The sequence below is a fragment of the Equus asinus genome, chromosome 12 (genome assembly GCF_041296235.1).
Source record: "Equus asinus isolate D_3611 breed Donkey chromosome 12, EquAss-T2T_v2, whole genome shotgun sequence".
In the NCBI taxonomy this organism is placed as follows: Eukaryota; Metazoa; Chordata; class Mammalia; order Perissodactyla; family Equidae; genus Equus; species Equus asinus.
This window is the reverse complement of record NC_091801.1, coordinates 35,382,718-35,402,534: the sequence shown is the minus strand read 5'-3', so window position 1 is coordinate 35,402,534 and position 19,817 is coordinate 35,382,718. Positions and strand designations below refer to the sequence as shown.

Sequence of the window (19,817 nt, the reverse complement as noted above, 5' to 3'; positions counted from 1 at the left end):
TTATACTTACAATTACAGTTTATTATACAGAATACTGTGATGGTTAATTTTATGTATCAACTTGACTGGGCCATGGAGTGCTCAGATATTTGGTCAAACATTATTCAATTTATGTTTGTGAGGGTGTTTGTGGATAAGATCAACATTTTAAGTGTTAGACTGAGTAAAGCATATTGCCCTCCCTAAAGTGGGTGGGCCACTTCCAATCAGTTGAAGGTCTGAATACAACAAAAAGGTAGGCCTTTCATGAGTAGGATTAAACTCCCCCTGCCTCTCTGCTTTGAGCTGGAACATCAGTCTTTTCCTGTCTTCAGACTTGAATGGAAACATCAGCTCTTCTTGGGTCTTGAACCTGCCAGCCTTCAGACTGGAACTTTTACTGTTGGCTCTCCCAGCTCTCCAGATTTCTGACTGCAGATCTTGAAACTTCTCATCCTCCATAACCATGTGAGCCAATTTCTTATAATGAATCTCTTTCCCTCTATGTAAACATCGTATTGGTTCTGTTTCTCTGGGGAACTCTGACTAACAATACAGGTAAGAACAGTCAAATGAAGAGATACATAGGGCAAGCTCTAGGGAGAAGGAGCAGAGCCTCCACATCCTCTCCTCATGGAATCCAGGCATGTTATCCTCCCAGCACATCAATGCGTTCACCAGCCAGGAATCTCCCTGGAGCCTCTGTATCCAGAGTTTTATCAAGGTTTCATTATGTAGACATGATTAGTTAAGTAACTGGATGTGTGATTGAACTCAATCTCCAGCCCCTTTCCTTCCCCAGAGGTTGGGCTGACCCAAAGTTCCAACCCTTGAATCATGTACCTGGTCTTTCTTGTAACCCTTCCCCATCCTTAAACTATTGTAATGAGTAATCTCTTATTATGCAGGAAATTCCAAGGATGTTTGAAGCTCTGTGCCAGGAACAGGGGAGAAAGACTAGATATAGTCTTTATTCTACCATGCTAATAGACTCATTGTTTCCTCTGAAGAGCTCTGCCATGCAGTAAGTATTTGATAGTGTTACAAAGCAGTACATCCTGCAGTAATCTGCCAGTAAGGGGGAGAGTACTATTAGGTACTTCAAGTCTAAACCCCTAAAGTTATGTACTTTAGGTGGGAACACTCAATATTTTTGAGTGATATTGCTAGTAGGTGTTGGGAAGACAGAAATTCCTCCCTTTTCCCTTTTTGTGTTTTGATGGTTGGACTAATAAAAAAACTGACATAAGACCAGATTAACAGCAGAAAATCAATTTAATACATATGTACTAGAGGTCACCATAAAAAAATGATGCTCAGAGATGAACAAAGTAGGCAGTTTATATATATCCTTTTATACAAAGAGACGGTAAATTTGTGAGGAATTGACAAGACAAAAAAAGTTAGGAATTTGTAATTTGTGAGGAATTTAAGCAGAATTTAGGCTTGAGATAGTACATTAGTCAAAGTAATAATGTTTGTTTATACAGGCTTCTGAGCCGTGTTTAGGCCCTTTCCTTAGTTCTGGTGATAGGATATCTCTCTATCTCCTGGTGCTAGGAGGGTACCTTTCATGAGAGATTTATTTCCTTCTTTCAGGGGGAACAGAGAGAGGAGGGTCAAGTTTTACTTTAAACCAAAACAAGTAACTTTAATTCAAAATAATCAATATAACATTGTGGGATATTTGGAGCAGCTTGCCCTGGGCCCCAACATATGTGAAAACTGTTTTCTTCTCTTTTCTATTTTTAGCGAGGAAAATTGTCCCTGAGCTGACATTGGTGACAATCTTCCTCTTTTTCGTATGTGGGATGCTGCCACAGCATGGCTTGATGAGCGGCGTGTGGGTCCATGCCTGAGATCTGAACCTGTGAACCCTGGGCCACTGAAATGGAGCTTGTGAACTTAATCTCTATGCTATGGGGCTGGCCCCTGAAAATTGTTTTCTAATACCTTCATATTCACATGTGATTTGTTCTTATATCAGAACTGGAACTTCCTGAGGCAAAAAACCTATCTTCATTTTCTTTCCTATAATATTATTCATTAATAAAATAGGAAGAATTAATAAATGCTTGCAGAGCAAATATTAAATGTGATAAACTTCACATTCTATTAACAAGACAATGTTTATCTAGTATAGAACAAGATTAATTTACTCAAAAGTGGCTGGGATTAACTCTTGTCTAATTAAAGAAAAATTAATCTTGTGACCAGAAGTCACTAAAGGTCTGTTTTTAAAATTCTATTATTCAGGGGTTGGCCCGGTGGCACAGTGGTTAAGTGCGCACGTTCCGCTTTGGTGGCCCAGGATGCAACGATTCCGATCCCAGGTGCGGACATGATACCGCTTGGCAAACCATGCTGTGGTAGGCATCCCACATATAAAGTAGAGGACGATGGGCACAATGTTAGCTCAGGGCCGGTCTTCCTCAACAAAAAGAGTAAGATTGCCTCAGGGCTAATCTTCCTCAAAAAAAAAATTCTATTATTCAAAAATAATTTACAAACAATGAAATTATTTGTGTTTCTGGACACAGCACTGAGGATTCTCTAAGTGTTCATGTGCACCTGAAATGATACCACTTGTGTATTGTATAAGAAGTGTTATTACAGTCATCTGGAATGAAGTACACTTTATTTTTGACTAAAATTTTATGGAGATATTCTTTTCTGAAACACAGCCAACCAATCCTCTGATTTTCCCTGTTATGACCTTATATACTAATCTTTGATTCCCTCAGCCAGGTGGAAATGGAAGGAACTCTGATGTCCATGGTGATTAGAAGCCAACAAACATACTATGTCCACAGGATGCATTGTGATGATGAAGCTTCTCCAAAAAGGTCCTTCATGTAAAATTTTGTTGTCAGGTCTGGATTTCAAGCATGTTCTGCTGGTTAAAAATAAGTGGTTTTAAAGAAGACAATAAAAACCTAACATAATGCAGAGAGTTGGAACGTTCAATAGCATCATCTTCAATCAGTCAGGTTACTTTCTAAACTAAGGTCTCCAACTACAGAGTCCTTCAGCTTAATTTAAACGAGGGCAGTATCAAAGCTTTATTTATTATAAATATTTGGATATACTTTATTAGTCACATAAAAGTTAAAAATTTAAACTATTTCTTCTTTATGACATACTCAGAAACTTGAGAATTCATGGATCTGTAAGAAAAGTGAGAAAAATCTTACTTTGACTAAAAGGATGTATGATCATATGTTGTCAAGTCCATTGAAGTATTTTATTGATGACCATGTGTTGGCACAGACACTAATATTGCAGCTCTTTGTAGCAAACATATAATTAAAATTTTAATATCTAATTGCAATTATGTAGGAAGAGCTATATAGGTCATATCATCTGATCCAGCTATTCTGTTCCTGGAAACATATCCTATTGCAATGGTTCAGCATAAGGAAAAGTATGCTCCTCTATACTTGTCAAAAATAGTAAATATTGGAAGCAGCTGACAAATGTCCAAAATTAAGAGAATGGCTTGATAATGTGATAAATATCTTAAAGCCTTTAAAATTATAATTATGAAGACTGAGTGGAAATAATATTCGTACGGAAAGTAGTAAATAATATGCAAACTATGAAAGCAATGATAAGAAAATATGTTTATTTAAGGCATACAGGAAACTAAAAGTAGGGGCTGTCCCCGTGGGGTAGTGGTTAAGTTCAATGTGCTTCGCTTCAGTGGCCCAGGTTCACCAGTTTGGTTCCCAGGCATGGGTCCACACCACTCATCAGCCATGCTGTGGCAGCAACCCACATATAAAGTGGAAGAAGACTGGCACAGATGTTAGCTCAGGGCTAATATTCCTCAAGGAAAAAAAGAGGAGGATTGGCAACAGATGTTAGCTTAGGGTTAATCTTCCTCATCAAAAAAAAAGAAAGAATCTAAAAGTAGATGTGTTAACGTGATAAAGTTATGAACAAATTATTATAGTAGAATTATTAACAAAATAATTAATGTTTTTATCCTTTTCTTTGAAAAAGAAAAAGGAATTTAGATATCTAGGAAATTTATGACTTTATGTCAGACTCTCCCTCTCAATGAGTTCTATGTAACCCTGAGTTATCCCCCTTACTTTTAGCATACATGTTATTTCAGTGGTTATCCGTTCTACCCAGCTAAGGACTTGAAAACTTCAAAAGTTACCAATATTCCTAAGAATCCCCTTACATAGTAAGAAAAAGACCAAGAGAGTAACAACAAATTCCATCTGTATTATCTTGGGTTTCATCAGCTCTTCTTTATCTAGATTTAAGAATACTTCAGCTGCTCAATATGAGTAAGAGAAAGAATGGACCCACTGAATTCGGACTTAACACTGTGAAAATCAATCAACATTCAATCAAATGGGAGAAGGAGAATTGAGAGTGCCGTACATTTTAATCTTGGCTTTGTGGTGAAAATGCTTATTTGCAGGATTCTGGGCTTGAATCCTCAGCTCTCAGTGGGTGGTCAAGAACGAATCTATTCTCCCCCAACAGCTTTGTCATGCTTGGACATCTCAGAAAAGACCCATTACATCTGAGGATGGTTGGAATGGGCAGTAGAAGTGTACAGACCCTCCCTCAGGAGTTTGTCCTTAGTGGAGCATAGCCAGCGATAATCCCTGTCCAAAACCCAAGTGATAGGATCTGATCAGCCTGACTGAGAATAGATGAACATCTATGGGCTTTGGCCAGAGGTACCGCCAGGAGAGCGCAAGAAGTAGGCAGGGCTGATAATCAGCTGATATGTACTGGGAGGAAAGAGGTCCAAGGAGAAGTAATCACCAGTGAAAAGACCTGGAGTGGCTGTGAATCTGCATTATTTGAGGGATAGTGAAGAAGCCTGTGAGTTGAATATAAAAGAGCAAAGAGGAGAGGAGTAAGAGATGAGAATGTGAAGTAAGTGGGCAGGCATGAGAATTGATCTTGTAGAGACTTCCAGGCCATTGCAAGAACGTTAGTTGAGTAAAACTGGAGGATTTATTGTTTTTGAGGAAGACTGGCCCTGAGCTAACATCAGTGCCCATCTTCCTCTACTTTATATGTGGGACTCCTGCCACAGCATGGTTTGACAAGCAGTGCATAGGTCTGCACCCGGGATCCGAACTGGAAAACCTCTGGCTGCTGAAGTGGAACGTGCAAACTTAATTGCTGCACCACTGGGGTAGCCTCAAAACTGGAGGATTTTTTAAAAAATAGACAATTTTTACAGCAGTCTAGGTTCACAGCAAAATTGAGTGATTTCCCATACATTCCCTGCCCTGAAACATGCATAGCTTTTCCTATTATCAACATCTCCCACCAGAGTAGTACATTTTTATAACTGTTGAACCTACACTGACACATCATAATCACCCAAAGTCCATAGTTTACATTAGGGTTCAGCCTTGATGTTGTACATTCTACATGTTTGGACAAACATATAATGACATGTATCCACCATTGTAGCATCAAACAGTTCCTTGTCACATGGCCCTCTCCAAGTGAAACTTGCAACCTGGAAGCTTGCTTCTTCAAATCCAGCAAAGGAAATAAAACAGATTAAAAATAGAACTACCATATGATCCAGCAATCCCACTCTGGATACATATCCAAAGGAAATAAAATCATCATCTTGAAGAGATGTCTGCACTTTTATGTTCACTGCAGTGTTATTCTTAGTAGCGAAGATATTGAAACAACCTAAGTGTTCATTGACAAATGAATAAAGAAAATGTGGTATACATACAACAGAATATTGATTGATGTTCATGTTTGGCAAAGGTGTTTGTTGCAACAGACCTCCACACAGGCTGCTCGTTAGTCTACAGAATGGATGCCCTTGAATCTATCTATATTAGCTGTGGTTGGCAGGAAGTGGTTTACGTGTTGCAGCTTAACCACTTTTGTTTGAGGAACAGCTTAGGTCGTCTTCCACTAGAGCACGTGTTAGGACATTTTGTCTTAGGAGGGGATTAGAAAATGGCATATACCAGAACTCAGTTATCCAGTGGTTATACAGACATCAAAAGCCTATAAATAGCTTGTTTATAATCTTTTAATACTGTCCCTCTTTCTAAAAAAAAAGAGAAAACTTGTGGTAGCTTACAGAGATATATTAAATACCATGATAAGGAAGCAAATAAGTATAAAATATGACGAGGGAGAAATAAGAAAACAAGGTGAGTTGAGGGGTGAAGTTAGGATACACATTATATAACAAATATTTACTAGAGATGTGCTAAAGATTTGGCTTTGAGTTTCCTAGCAGCCAGAGCCAAGAGGAAAAGACAAAATTCCTATAAGAATTATTTGCCTACAAGTACAAAGAATAGTCTTCTCTTAGGGTTTAATCAGAATAATTGCAACCATTTACTGTATACATTTGATGTGCCAGATACTATGTTAAATGTATTTAAGCATAAATCCTAAAATTACTCCCATTTCACTAGTGAGGAAATGGAAATTAAAAGAGATTAAATGCCTTTTTTAAGGTCACAAAGTGAACAAGTTGTTGGACGTAGATGTCTCTGGCTCCAAATCCATCATCTTCTTCACTGTACGCTGATTAGCTGAGTAAACAGGGGTGGGAAAACGATGAGGAGCTCTATACTCATTGGGTATAGGGAATATAGGGTATAGGGATATTGGGAATTGGGATTGAGGAGAGCTATATTCACCTTGGCCTTTACTGCCTCTCCTGGGCTCTTGAGCCTTTCACATTGTCCCTGTCTGGTGTTGACACCCCACAAACAACAGACTTTGCTTCCATAGCTGTTCCATGACTGCTTCTTTCTCCTACTCCAGATATTGCTTTTTTTTTTCCTGAGGACAATTCACCCTGAGCTAACATCTGTTGCCAATCTTCCTCTTTTTGTGTGTGAGCCACTGCCACAGCCAGTGATGGACGAGTGGTATGGGTCCGTGCCCGTGAACTCAACCTGGGCCGTCCGAGCAGAGTGTGCCAAATTTAACCACTGGGTCACTGGGTCTGGCCCTTCAGACAGCTTCTGAGTTGCTTCTTTCTGCAATTACGTTTCCACACTGTTCAAGGATTTATTAGCCAACTTTTTTGATTTCTGTGATTTTCTTCTTTCATCTGTCTTTCTTTTCTGCTTGTTTCTGTTTTGTCTTTGTCTCCCAAGAAACTTGATGTAATTTTTCACCCCTACTTTTTCATGGTTGTCATGAGGCTTGTTGCTTTATATATTATTGAGAATAAGGAAAAACTGAGCATTTTTTTCTCAAGTTACACAAAATCTGACTTCCTCTCATTTATTATAATATGCTCTTCAAAGAACGATAGATAGAAAGATGGTAGGGCTACTACTGGCTGTGCAAGGTTTGTTTACAAAATGTGAAGACAATATTTATGTATTTTGTTACTAAGATTTAAGCGTTTCCTGAGAAACCCTTTACAATTTGTAAAGTAGAACTAATTTGGTGAATGTTTTCCTAGTTGTTACTTTTGATTCTGTTGGCTGAGGGGTAATATTTAAATTCGCCATTATCCAGTCTGCCATAATAAAATGGTAAACGTGTCAATAGAGGTTTACCAACATACAAGTGAAACTGGATTGGACATTTGTGGAAAAATGTACGTTACTGAGGCAGGTTTCTTTTGCCTGCTGCACGATTATGTCAATCACTGAGACAAGAAGTTTACAGCAGAGAAAGAGTTTAATTTACAAGGCAGCCAAGCGAGGAGACAAAAGAACCAATCTCAAATCCACCTCCTCCCAAAACGGAGATTAGGGATATTTGTGGAGTAAAGGGGTAGGGTGGTCTGAAGTGTGGCAATAGATGATGGGAGGTAAGGAGAAGTGAGGTAATTGATGATCTGCTCAAGTGTAGTCAAGCTTCATGGCTTTTCATAGGACACACAAAATGGTGGCATTACCATGATCTGAGGGTGGAATTTTTAACTCTCTGACATCAGGAGGTCACTTATAGGTCATCTGCTCAAGCTCAGTTGATGAGTTGTTGGTCTCAACTGTCCTGAATTGGACAAGGAGTTGACTCTCAGTTCCTGAAAAACTTAAGCATCCCACCCATTACCATGGGGACCCATGCATCAGAGATGCTATCTATAGGGTGGGCTTTAGTAATTCATTATCTAACTGCTGTTGCAAACAGACCACTAACTGAGTATAGTTAGAGCAAGTTGGCCCCCAGTATGATGTATAATAATGATTACCTAACGTTTGTAACATTAGCTAGTGTACAATAACAGTAACCAAGGACAGCGTATTAGTTTCTTATTGCTGCATAACAAATTATCCCAAAATTTAGTGGCTTAAAACAGTAAACACTTGTTATCTCATTTTCCATGGGTGAGGAATCTGGGCATATGTTAGGTGGGTTCCTCTGCCTCAAGGTCTCTGGCAGAGTGGCAATTAAGGTGATGGCCAGGACTGCAGTGTCATCTGAATACTCAACTGGGAATGATTTGCTTTCAAGCTCACTATTGACAGGATTCAGTTCTTTGTGGCTATCGAACTGAGGGCCTCACTTCCTCCAAGGTTCTTGGCCAGAGGCTGATCTCAGTTAGTGGCAGTGTGAGCCTTGCTAAAGGGCACCTCTCCGTATGGCAGCTGGCTTTCCTCAGAGGGAGCAAGAGAGCAAGAGAAAGTGCTGAAGATGGAATCTAGTCTTTCTAAAACATAATCTCAGAAGTGATATCCCAGCACTTCTGTCTTATTTTATTCATTGGAAGCTAGTCAGTAAACCCAGTCTCAACAAAAGGCAAGGGGATTATAAAAAACAAGGGCATGAACACCAGGAGGGGATCATTGAGAGGTGTCTTAGAGGCTGCCTACCACAGAGAGTGAAACAAATATTAAAAGAATGCTATATAGTGTCACTTTATATTAGGAGGCATAGCTGGGACCAACTGAGAAGAAAAAGCAGCAGACACTCCAAGTTCAGAAATTAAAGATCAGGGTTTTGCTTTCCTCAAAGCTTCAGACGTGTGTAAGAGATGGGGTAAATAAGTGTGCAGGATGGAAAGAACTAAGAATCTCCATCTCGGCAGTAATTACCCCTCTCTCTGCGTAACAATTACCGCCGAAAGTAAAAGCTTCAGACTGGAAAGTATCGCTGCAGCAGCTTCAGCATTCACCATCAGGACGAGCGTTGTAACGGAAACCAGGAATGAAAAGGGCATCGACTTTGGAGTCAGAACTTTATCAGAATCCCAGCTCTGCTCTAGCTATCGATAGACGTGCACTCTTAAGAAAGTCACTAAAGTTCTTTGAGGTTTAGTTTCATTTTTTATAAAATGAGGATAGCATTAAATACTACTAACTATATTTGTGAAGTCCACATTTTGTTGACTTTTATTTTAATAATGTACTTTATTTAATTCAATATATTAAAACATTGTCATTTCCGTACTTAACCAATATAAGATATTCTTAATAAGATGTTTTATACACGTATAGAAGGGTACGAAGAGTTTGAAAACCAGGGCATGTTGTCCCTCACTGCATGCCAGCTGCCTTGGAGATCCCAGTCCCACTGCACATGCCTTTTAAAATACATTTTGATTTTTTTCTCTACATTATGGTGAGTGACTCAACTTTGTCTCCCAAGCCTCCCAATGAACTTTTTCTTCAACGTTTTATTGTGAATTAATTGTGCAGTCTCAGGAAGCCACCCAAACACCATCGATTCCCCACGTACTCCAAAACGACGCCGCCGCGTGCCTCAGGCCGGGGCGGAGTCCACGATGACTCGGGCTGGGAAGCCGTGGGGTGGGCGGGGCGACACACTTCCGGAAGTGACGCGTGACGTCGCCGTGCGTGCAAGCGGCTGCGTCGGGCTGCAGGAGAAGATGGCGGTCTCCACAGGTCGGTTCCCGGCCCAGGCTGCCTGCTTTCCCACCGTGACCCGCCTCTGCCTGTCCGCCTGTTGCTAGCAGCCGGGCAGTGGCCGTGTGGGAGAAGCCGGAGTGCGACTTCTCGGACGCCGGGCTGCCCGGGGAGCGAAGCCGGGAGCAGGGAGGGTCCGGGCGGGACCGGTATCGAGGGCCCGGGGCGGCCGTCGGGGGCGGCGGGTCGTGCTGGCGCGTCGATCGCGCGCCTGCGGCCTGAGGGCGGGGTGGCTCGGCGCAGCGCACAGGCGGGGGCCGGCCGGTGCGGGTCCGGTCACTGTGCGGAAGGCGGTGCGGGAGGAGGGAGAGGAGGCCTGAAGTGGGTGGTATCAATCTTTTGCGCGCGGGGGGTTTGGGGTAAAGGGTGTCCTGGATCGAGGGGTTCCCGTTCCTCTGAACTTGCCTTGACATGAGTGGAGAAGAGGACTGTTGCTCTTAGTAATAACGGAGAGGTGAACGTTCTTATTGATAGGTGGTGTCTTTTAAGTAAAAAACTGCAGTGCAAATAGAAGCACAGAGCAAGATGAACGCTAATTGAAGAAAAAGTGATTTCTTAGATAAGCTGTTCAACTCCTCTCTTGTACTGAATACGATGTTTTATGAGCACAGACTTTGAAATTGAGTATTAACGCTGAGGTTTTGGAAATTTGACCATTTAAAAAATGTTAAATTAAAAATGCTAAGTTTTAAATATGTTAATATGTATGATCTTTCATTTTCCTAGTCATTATTAAAACCAAATCATAGAACGGTGTGGTTTAGTATGTCATGCCACCATTGCATAATAAAATGAATTTTCAAATCTATATCTGCTAAAATGGAAGGCTTCGGTGTATGTTGTGATTGGGACTTTTAAAGTGATACTACAGAATATATTCTACGTAAAATTTAATGAAAAATTGTCTTTTAAATCTCATCTTTATTATGTACAGGTCTTATAGATAAGATCTTTAACCGTTTTAGCGTTGGGGAAATATTTCAGTATACTTGAGCTCGGAGCTAACTAGTAAAGCAAGGATTACTTAAAAAGTGACATTTTGGTGTTATAACTTTAATTACTGTATTTGCTGTTTGAAATCGAATGTTTGTGAATGGGCACATACCTTTTTAAGAATAGTGCTTAGTACCTATAGGTTATTGAAAATTTGGTAATAAAATGGTGTATTTTAATTTCATAGTTTTCATTTTGTGGATTGCGTTATTTATTTAAACACAAAAAGAAAAGACCAAAAATTAGGTGATATTATGGCAGATACTTTTTGTTAACCACGTTTAGTCACTTTTGAAGTCGAATGTAAATTATAAAGAAGTTGCCGATAGATTAGCATATTGATTGTACATTGGAAACCTGTACTTTTTAGTTTATATTTCAGCATTCTGTTAGATTTTCGCCCTGTTTTTAGATTTATGAAATTTGAAATGTTAGCATAATTAAAAAATATATTTTAGGCATTTGAGTTTTCGTAAACCACTGAAATTCATTTAGAAACTGTTGTTAAAAACTTGCCATGGTGAATTTCTTAATTCATTTCTCCATTTCCTGTGCTTTACATTATTGACAGTATTGTTGAACTGGGAGGGAGATGAGTGCAGAAGCAGCTTTGGATTGTGTTTTGAAACTATTTTTAAATTATGCTTTCTCATAGCTATACTTTTGTGTTGTTTGCTTCTTGGTATTATTGGAGGGAAATAGTACCTGTATATTTGTGAAATAAATGTGATATAGTTTGAAATTTAAAATTAGATGAATTAGATGGATTTAATGTACATGTTTTTTATTTAAGCCAAAATAATCTTGGTAAAAATAGTTGATAGGCCAAAAAGAAAAAACACCTGAGAGATATTTTTTGGTCTTTATTAAGCATTATATTTTAACGTTTATTATCTATGTCATATGCTTTTACCCTTTTTCTTACCAGAAGAAAAATTGGGGGGAAAAAGTTTTAATTAGACTGAGATCTTCACGTTGAAACATACTTTGCCATACCATTTAGTCCTCTTATTTTGCAGATGAGAAAACTGAGGCCTAAAGAAATATAGGATTTTATGTAGTTGGTTAGTAATAGAGTCAAGATTAGAATCTAGGTTGTTTTACTCTCTGTCGAGTGTTCTTTCCGTTATGTGGAACTGTGAATTTGGAATATTCCTCAAATCATGAATCTTACTCCCTGTCCGGCTTGAGAGTGGCTTTTACACTTTTCTTCCTAGCAGAATCCTTGTTTCAGGGTCTTGGATGGAAGTAGGACTGTGGTGGAGACTTTACTGGCTAGGTTATCTTTTTGCAACAGGCAGAGTCATCGCTGGCATCAAGAGGGTTTCATAGGACATAGCTTAATAAACACTACTCGAGGGAATAGAAATTTATTAGTACAGTTAGTAGCTGTGATTCAAAAATTTAATTATATCCCAGCACTAATAAAAGAAGTAGTGTTAGATAAAAAAGTATGTACAGTACTTTTTTAAAAATTTAAAATTTTTAGTTTTAGATTTACAGAAAAGTTGTGAAAATAGTACAGAGAATTCCCATGTACCTTATATTCAGTTTCCCCTGTTGTTAGCATCTTGTATTAGTATGGTACATTTGTCAAAATTAATGAACCAATATTAACACATTAGTTATTGACTAAAGTCCATGCTATACGTATTTTGGTTTCCTTAGTTTTTGCCTGATGTCCATTTTTTGTCCCAGGATCCCATCCAGGATACATTGTAATGTGAAACATTTTAAAATTTCTTATCACTTCAGTTATACTAGTGTTACATTGGGCCTGAAGTCTCTGAATGCAGATGATTGTAAAATGTCTTTAAGCAATGAGAGGCTCAGAGAAAATGGAATATTTTTTCTTTGACAGTAGGTCTATGTAAGCCATATGGGTGGAAAACAAAGCCAAAATAAAACCTAATTGCTCTCCTCAGAACTGGGCAGCATTGTGTATATTGGAGTCAGAACTGGATTAGCAGTGTTTTAAGTCCCCTGCTGCCCCTGTTAAGATTACTGTGCCATGCTAGGCATGCCACTGGATCTCTTAAACATCATTTTCCCCATGCCTTCTATGAAAAGGTTGGACAACATGATTTTGTTTGTTTTCCCCATCTTTAAGATGAAGATACCTGGATATGGGTAGAACTTGGGGGTAGTATTAGAAGAGATTTGCATGTGTAAATCGTAGCATAGAACCTGGGAACTAAACAATAGAAAAGCTGAGCTGTAGTGGTCTATTTTCCTCTTGAGACTTTAATAACTGGCCTGGTAGATTATTCTATGTCATTTAGGAACCTGGATGTTCTTGATAGATGTTTTCTCTTGATAATGATTAAATAACACAACCTTACTATACAGGCAATACTCCGTTTGCACAGTAGTACGGCTTGGTAAAAATGACCATGCAACCTGAGACTATTCCAAAGCAGTCTTGGTGAGAAAAATTCGATTTATTCTGAGACTTTTGAAAATGTTTGCTAAAACATTAAAAACTCTTCCTGTGGTTACAAGTTTATGGGAAAATGAAAAAAATAGTAAAATTAGTGTTTGTTTAGTACACTCTAATTTAAACAGAGAGAGATTAAGAATTAGCGTTTTATTTCTTTGTAACGAACTTGTCAAGGGTACTTTGAACAGTGCTTGCCTTTTTCTTCTCATTGTACTTATGATGTTGAGCAAGCATCTTTTCTGTGCTTTGGTGAATTGTCATGCTCTTAAATATGGATCAGCTTCCAATATTTTATCCTTTGTGCTTTCAATGTTAGGAAGTATCTCTTGAGAGTTTCTTTATTGTGAAGTTTTTCACTTCCCCTGGGAATTGTCATCCTTTTCTGATGACCACGTTCCTCATTTACATCCGTAAGCTCACCTTCACAAAGTTCTTCTGGCTGCTCATCTAGTGTCTCTCCAATGTTTCTGTGGTCAGGTATTCTATAGCTATTTACATTTGATTCAGATTTCACTTCAAGTGTTACCAGTTTTTTTTCTTTGCTGCACTTTCATTTAGTTTTTGTTTGCTGCATTTTCATCTTTGTTAGCTATTTTCCTTTTTTGTCTATTTTTATAGAATGTCATCTGGTAGACATGTGATTTGTCTACCTTGTCACCACTGATAGACAAGGAGGCAACACTGCTACATGCTTTGCTATCTATATGTGAACTGAGTGACAGATGTGCAGTGACCCGTCATCAGCAGTCTTTGAGAGATGTGAAGTGTTTGGCCATAGATGAGGATGCTCATCTGTTATTTACATAGTGATTTGTGGGCTGAAGAGCTAGTAGCAAAGTTTGTACTTTATGCAATTACTCATGGTTAATCCACTGTGGAGACTGAAGTTTGAACCATGTGTTGGGGGAATGGTGTTAATTAACTAAATTGTGGTAATTGAAAATCATGCATATGGAAAGCAAAGATTGCACATATGTGGAAACATCCACTTAGCAATTATTTGGGGAGTTGTTTGACACAAATTTCAAAATGGCTATGAGGCATGTAGACTAGAATAAATGGAATAAAATTCAGCGTTCCAAAGTAGTTGGTTTTTTTAAAGAGCTGATGTATTTATAAGTAAATCTTTGAGATAATCCTGTAAGATGGGACTTCAGGACTGGGTTTGGGAGTGATTTATTCTTGTTTACAAAGTCTCGACTGATTTGTATAAGAGCAGGTGGTATTTTCAGTTTTAAATTGGAGCTCAGCAAAGTTTTAAACCACAGAAGGAGAGAAATCCTTATGGCTTTGTATAGGTCTTTACATATGTTGAAGTAGTATTTCTAATGGAAAGTACATTATGGATCATCTAGGCTCTAGACCAAGTTCATTTTAGAGATAAGCAATGGAAATCTAGATATATAATAACTTTCACAGGATTATTTAGTTAAATGTTGAGTCCAGAGCTGGTTTCTTGTTTACAGGTGTTTTGATGTTGCTCTGTATCACACTGTATTCTGTAAACCTTTTGGTTGCTTTCATTTTGTGGGAACCCAGTAATGTTATTTCATAAATAAATGCCATTAAGGATCAAGACAACAGATGATAGAGTCTAACGGCATTGTAAGTAAAACTGCAAGTTCTTTTGAGGAGTAAATGACTGTTGAAAAGAATAACAGATTTAGGAAAACTGATTTTAGTGAGTAAGTACTGTTACATATTTATATAAATCTTTTTTTGTGAGCACAAATTTGGTATTGCAGGCAAATATGTACCTAGTAATTGTTTGCCTTAGTGATTCTTATAAATCTGAGATTCTCCCTCTGAACTTATTTTGGGGAGGGGAGGTTATTGGGAATGCTCTGAGAGGTTTATAGAAACTCATCTCTATCAGAAGTAGGAATCACAACCTAATGAGTTATCTTACACATTTCTAGTATTGCTCATAAAGTGGCCTTTAGGATATTTAATGCTCATCTTCCCCTCCCCCCATTCTTGCTTTTACCTTACTTCCTCAAATAGGATCCTCTGGACAAGACTTTGTTTATCAGGTAGGAAGAACTGGGTTCCAAGATTTGTAGGACTGGGAAAACTGGGCAACAGCCACATAACCTGGGTTCCTTATTCTCTCCAGGGGTTTTGAAATGGTCTCAAATCCAGGGTCCTGTGAAAAAAGGCCAGTCTTCTCCATGAAATCCTTGACTACATCTTTGAGTGATGAGTCATAAGAAAGCTGAAGCTTCGGGGAGATGGAGCTGTAATTAATGTTGAGTATGGTTTCAGGGAGTTGTTCTTTTCTACTTTATTTTTTTTAACACCTTTATTGAATATAATTCACATAGCATGCAATTCACCTGTTGAAAATGTTCAATTCAGTGATTTTTGGTATATTTACAGATGAGTGCAACCATTACCACAATCATTTGAGAAATTTTTTTTTTTGGTAAGGAAGATTGGCCCTGAGCTAACATCTCTTGCCAGTTCTTCCTCTTTTTGCTTGAGGAAGATTGTCCCTGAGCTAACATCTGTGCCAGTCTTCCTCTGTTTTGTATGTGGGACCCCATCACAGCATGGCTTGATGAGCCTGGGATCCAAACCTGTGAGGGCCACTGAAGCGAAGTGTGCTAACTTAACCACTACGCCACTAGGTCAGCCCTAGAACATTTTTTTTTTTGTTCCTTCTCCCCAAAGCCCCCCAGTACATAATTATGTATATTCTAGTTGTAGGTCCTTCTAGTTCTGCTGTTCAGGATGCTGCCTCAGCATGGTTTGATGAACGGTGCTAGGACCATGCCCCGGATCTGAACCAGTGAAACCCTGGGCCGCCAAAGCTGAGTGCACGAACTTAAGCACTAGGCCACAGGGCCTAGTGGAACATTTCCCCCACCGGAACATTTTTTTCACTTCAAAAAGAAAACCCTGCACCCTTCAGCTCTCAATACCCTGTGACCCCCATTCTTTCCTCCCAGCCCCTGGCAATCACTAAACAATCTACTTTCTGTCTCTGTAGATTGTTCATTCTGGACTTTCATATGGATGGAATCATATAATATGTGGTCTTTTGTGTCTGACCTCTTTCACTTAGTATAATATTTTCAAGGTCCATTGATATTGTAGCATATATTAGTCCATGTATTCAGCTTTTAATAGCTGGATACTATTTCACTGTTTATATATATTACATTTTATTTGTCCTTTCATCTGTTGATTTAGATTGTTTTTGCCTTTTGGCTGTTATGAATAATGTGGCTGTAAACATTTATGTGCAAGTTCTGTGTGGACCTGTTTTCATTTCTTTGGGGTATATACTTATGAGTGGAATTGCCGGGTTGTATGATAACTCGATGTTTACTGTTTGAGGAGCTGCCATACTATTTTCCAAAGGCAAGTTTTATATTGCCAGCAGCAATATATGAAATTTCCAGTTTCTCCACATCATTACAAACACTACTGCCTGACTTTTTTTTTTTATTACTTGAAGTTTTTTTTTTTATTGAGTTCATAATAGTTTACATCATTGTGAAACTTAAGTTGTACATTGTTTCTTGGCCATCACCATTTAAGTGCTCCCCTTCATCCCCTGTGCCAACCCCACACACCCCTGCCCCGGTAGCACTGAACCGTTTTCTTCTTAAAGATTGGTACCTGAGCTAACGTCTGTTGCAATCTTCTTTGTTTTTTCTCCTCCTCTCCAACTGCCCCTCTCCCGCCCCCCAGTATGTAATTGTATATTCTACTTGTGAGTGCCTCTGGTTGTGCTATGTGAAACGCTGCCTCAATGTGGGCTAATGAACGGTGCCATGTCCATGCCCAGGCTCAGAACCGGTGAAGCCCTGGCCTGCCGAAGCAGAGCGCACGAACTCAACAGCTTGGCCATGGGAATGGCCCCTGAATTGTTTTCTTAGTCCATGTGTTTGTTTATATTCCACATGAGTGAAAACCAGTGGCGTTTGTTGTTCTCAGTCTGGCTTGTTTATCCAAGGTGCTGGAGCTGGCACTGGGCTGATGGGGCAAGGAATGCTTTCCTCTCTGTGCTCCTGGGTTTTCTCGCTCTGCTCTCACCATCTGCTCTTCTGGGGTGTTGGCTTGGTGAGGTCACCCCCGTGATAACTTTCACCCTGGATGAGGGCTTCCCTCTGGGCTGTGAGGGTCCTTGGGGGTCTTTGATGTACCTACGAATGGGCATTCAGCCCCCCTTCCTTCCCTCTCGAAGGCAGCCTGTGGTCCCAGATGGCAGTCTTTTGGGAGTGGAGTGAAGTTTTCTTTTACCCCATTCCACCTCCTTTGAGGGGGGCTCCAGCCTCTTCACCCTCCGACATATGGCTGCGTGGGTCTCTCAGTGGGTCTCTCTTTGTGTTGTGTTTCGATGTCCACTGTTGGAGTGTGAATGGCTTTTTGATTGTATGGAGGAGAAGAGAGATTACCAGGAGAGCTTACTCTGCCATGATGCTGACATCACTCTCCACTACTGCTGTTTTGATTCTAGTCATCCTAGTGGAAGTGACATGGTGTTTTCATTGTGGTTTTGATTTGCATTTCCCTGATTACTCATGATGTTGAGCATGTTTTTATGTGCTTATTGGCCATTTGTGCTCTTCTTTGAAGAAATGTCTATTCAGTTCCCTTGCCTACTTTTTAATTGGGTTATTTTTCTTTTCATTGCTGAGTTGTAAGTGTTCTTTATATGTTCTATAAACCAGTCCCTCATCGGCTATGTGGTTTGTAAGTATTTTCTCCCATTCCGTAGGTTGTCTTTTCACTTTCTTGATGGTATCCTTTGAAACCGAAAAGTTTACAATTTTTTTAAAGTCCAGTTTATCATTTTTTTTCTACTTTATTAATACAGTGTGGCTTTTGGTATGTACTTCATTGTTTAGCTGGTTCTTTGTTTTAAAAACGTCATGTTGACGTAATGTAACTTCTGATTGATAATCTGGTTATGATTATTTTACATGATTGTTATCTGACAGTGGGCTAGGAATCTAAGCTCCGCATTGCCAGGTGTGAGGTTTAACTTTACATTACAAAAAGTTATATAGCTAGATATCAAGCATACTCCAAGCGCTTTGTAAGTACTGAGATATCAAGCATACTCCAAGCACTTTGTAAGTACTGTAACTAATTATGTCGTAGATTTTTTAGTCTAACGCTTAGAATGTTACTGAAAAGTACAAACTGTGCATGGCTTGGTGTACTGTTTGTTAGTCATGCTAGTGTCACCTGCTACCTAAATTATCAGTTGTGGTTTACTAAACAGTATTGATGTAAGTGGTTATTTCCTGAGAGGAAATACTTAAGTTACTGAGATTTTCAGTTTTCTGAAGTGTTTAAGCTTACAAGCAACGTTTGGAGTGATATTTATGTATTTTGCTTAATATGGTTTTCTCACTGTGCAAGCTAACTGCAGCTTCCTGGACTCCCAGGAGAACAGTTATGATCATTTAAGTGGTTTCTATCAGAAGAAGACCTCACTGCCTCTAGATTGTATGCCGTTCCTAATTTTACTTAGAAAGTCATACTGGAGAGGAACCAGAATGTATTGTAGTTTACCTAACTTTCTTCCACTCCCTAGTTTAGTTTATTCTTAGGCACGTATCCCTTCATAGTTCTGAAATAAACATTGTTAGCTGCTTTTCTGGAGAATCTTAAGTAACTTCTGTGTTCTCCCCTGGTTTGTCTATCTCATTGAGATATGTATAGTTTATTGGAGCAAATCTTCTGCAACAACTTACTGCATTGTATTTGAATGTATTTGCTTACACTGTTGTCTTTTACTGTCATTGGGGTGTAAGACCTTGGGGAAAGGATTCTGTCTTTGTGTTCAGAATCAGCAATGCCTGCTACAGGGCTGGTCCATAAAATTAGAAAGAGAGATTGAGAGTAAGCATCTGCCATAAATCCAGTAAGTTTTTATTGAGTGCCTCTTGTGTTGTCATTGTTTTCTTATGGTACAGTTTCTATGTAAGTGATTTAATAATACATGAGAAAATAAGTAGTGAGAAGGTAAATGGGCTCAAGTAAAATCTAGCTTTTGCCCTTTTTATATAATAACATTTTACTCATAAATTTTTTTAGTGTACTTTTCTGAAGTGAAACAGTACTAAAAGAATGTTGTTCAAATGCATTCACTAAATAAACACATTAAGCTACTTACTTTCTCCTTATCCAGCTGAGTTTGTATACAGCACATAGACTTCTGAATGAATTATTCATATAGTTGCAGAATTTTGGGGAAGTGGCTAGGGGCAAATTGGTTTTGGTTGTAAGCTAAAGAGTACCAGTAGCATGATTCATGTTGTCCTGTACATAATGCATCCCCCACACCACTGCAAGTCCTCTAATCCACAGGTTTTTTTCTGTCTGTGTTTGAAGATATAGTACAGGTGCTTCAGATGTTTTTGTTTTTTCAGGAATGTTTTACCATATTTCATCAGTTCTGAGACGCTTATTATTATTATTTTTTTTGGTCAGGGAGATTGGCCCTAAGCTAAGATCTGTGCCAGTCTTCCTCTATTTTGTATGTGGGATGCCACCACAGCATGGTTTGGTGAGTGATGTATATGTCC

At 39.0% G+C, this 19,817-nt stretch overlaps 1 protein-coding gene across 2 annotated transcripts in view; it reads left to right on the top strand.

Annotated features, from left to right (window-relative positions):
* Positions 1 to 9,679: 9,679 nt before the first annotated feature.
* UBE2V2 (ubiquitin conjugating enzyme E2 V2) overlaps positions 9,680 to 19,817 on the top strand; it is a 57,047-nt gene continuing 46,909 nt past the window's right edge. The window contains exon 1 of one of the 2 annotated variants that reach the window (XM_014844861.3): positions 9,680 to 9,815. In XM_014844861.3, the coding sequence (XP_014700347.2) occupies positions 9,695 to 9,815 (121 nt within the window). In that variant the 5' untranslated portion in view covers positions 9,680 to 9,694. The remainder of the gene's footprint in view (positions 9,816 to 19,817) is intronic. The other variant, XM_014844870.3, reaches the window with a different exon arrangement.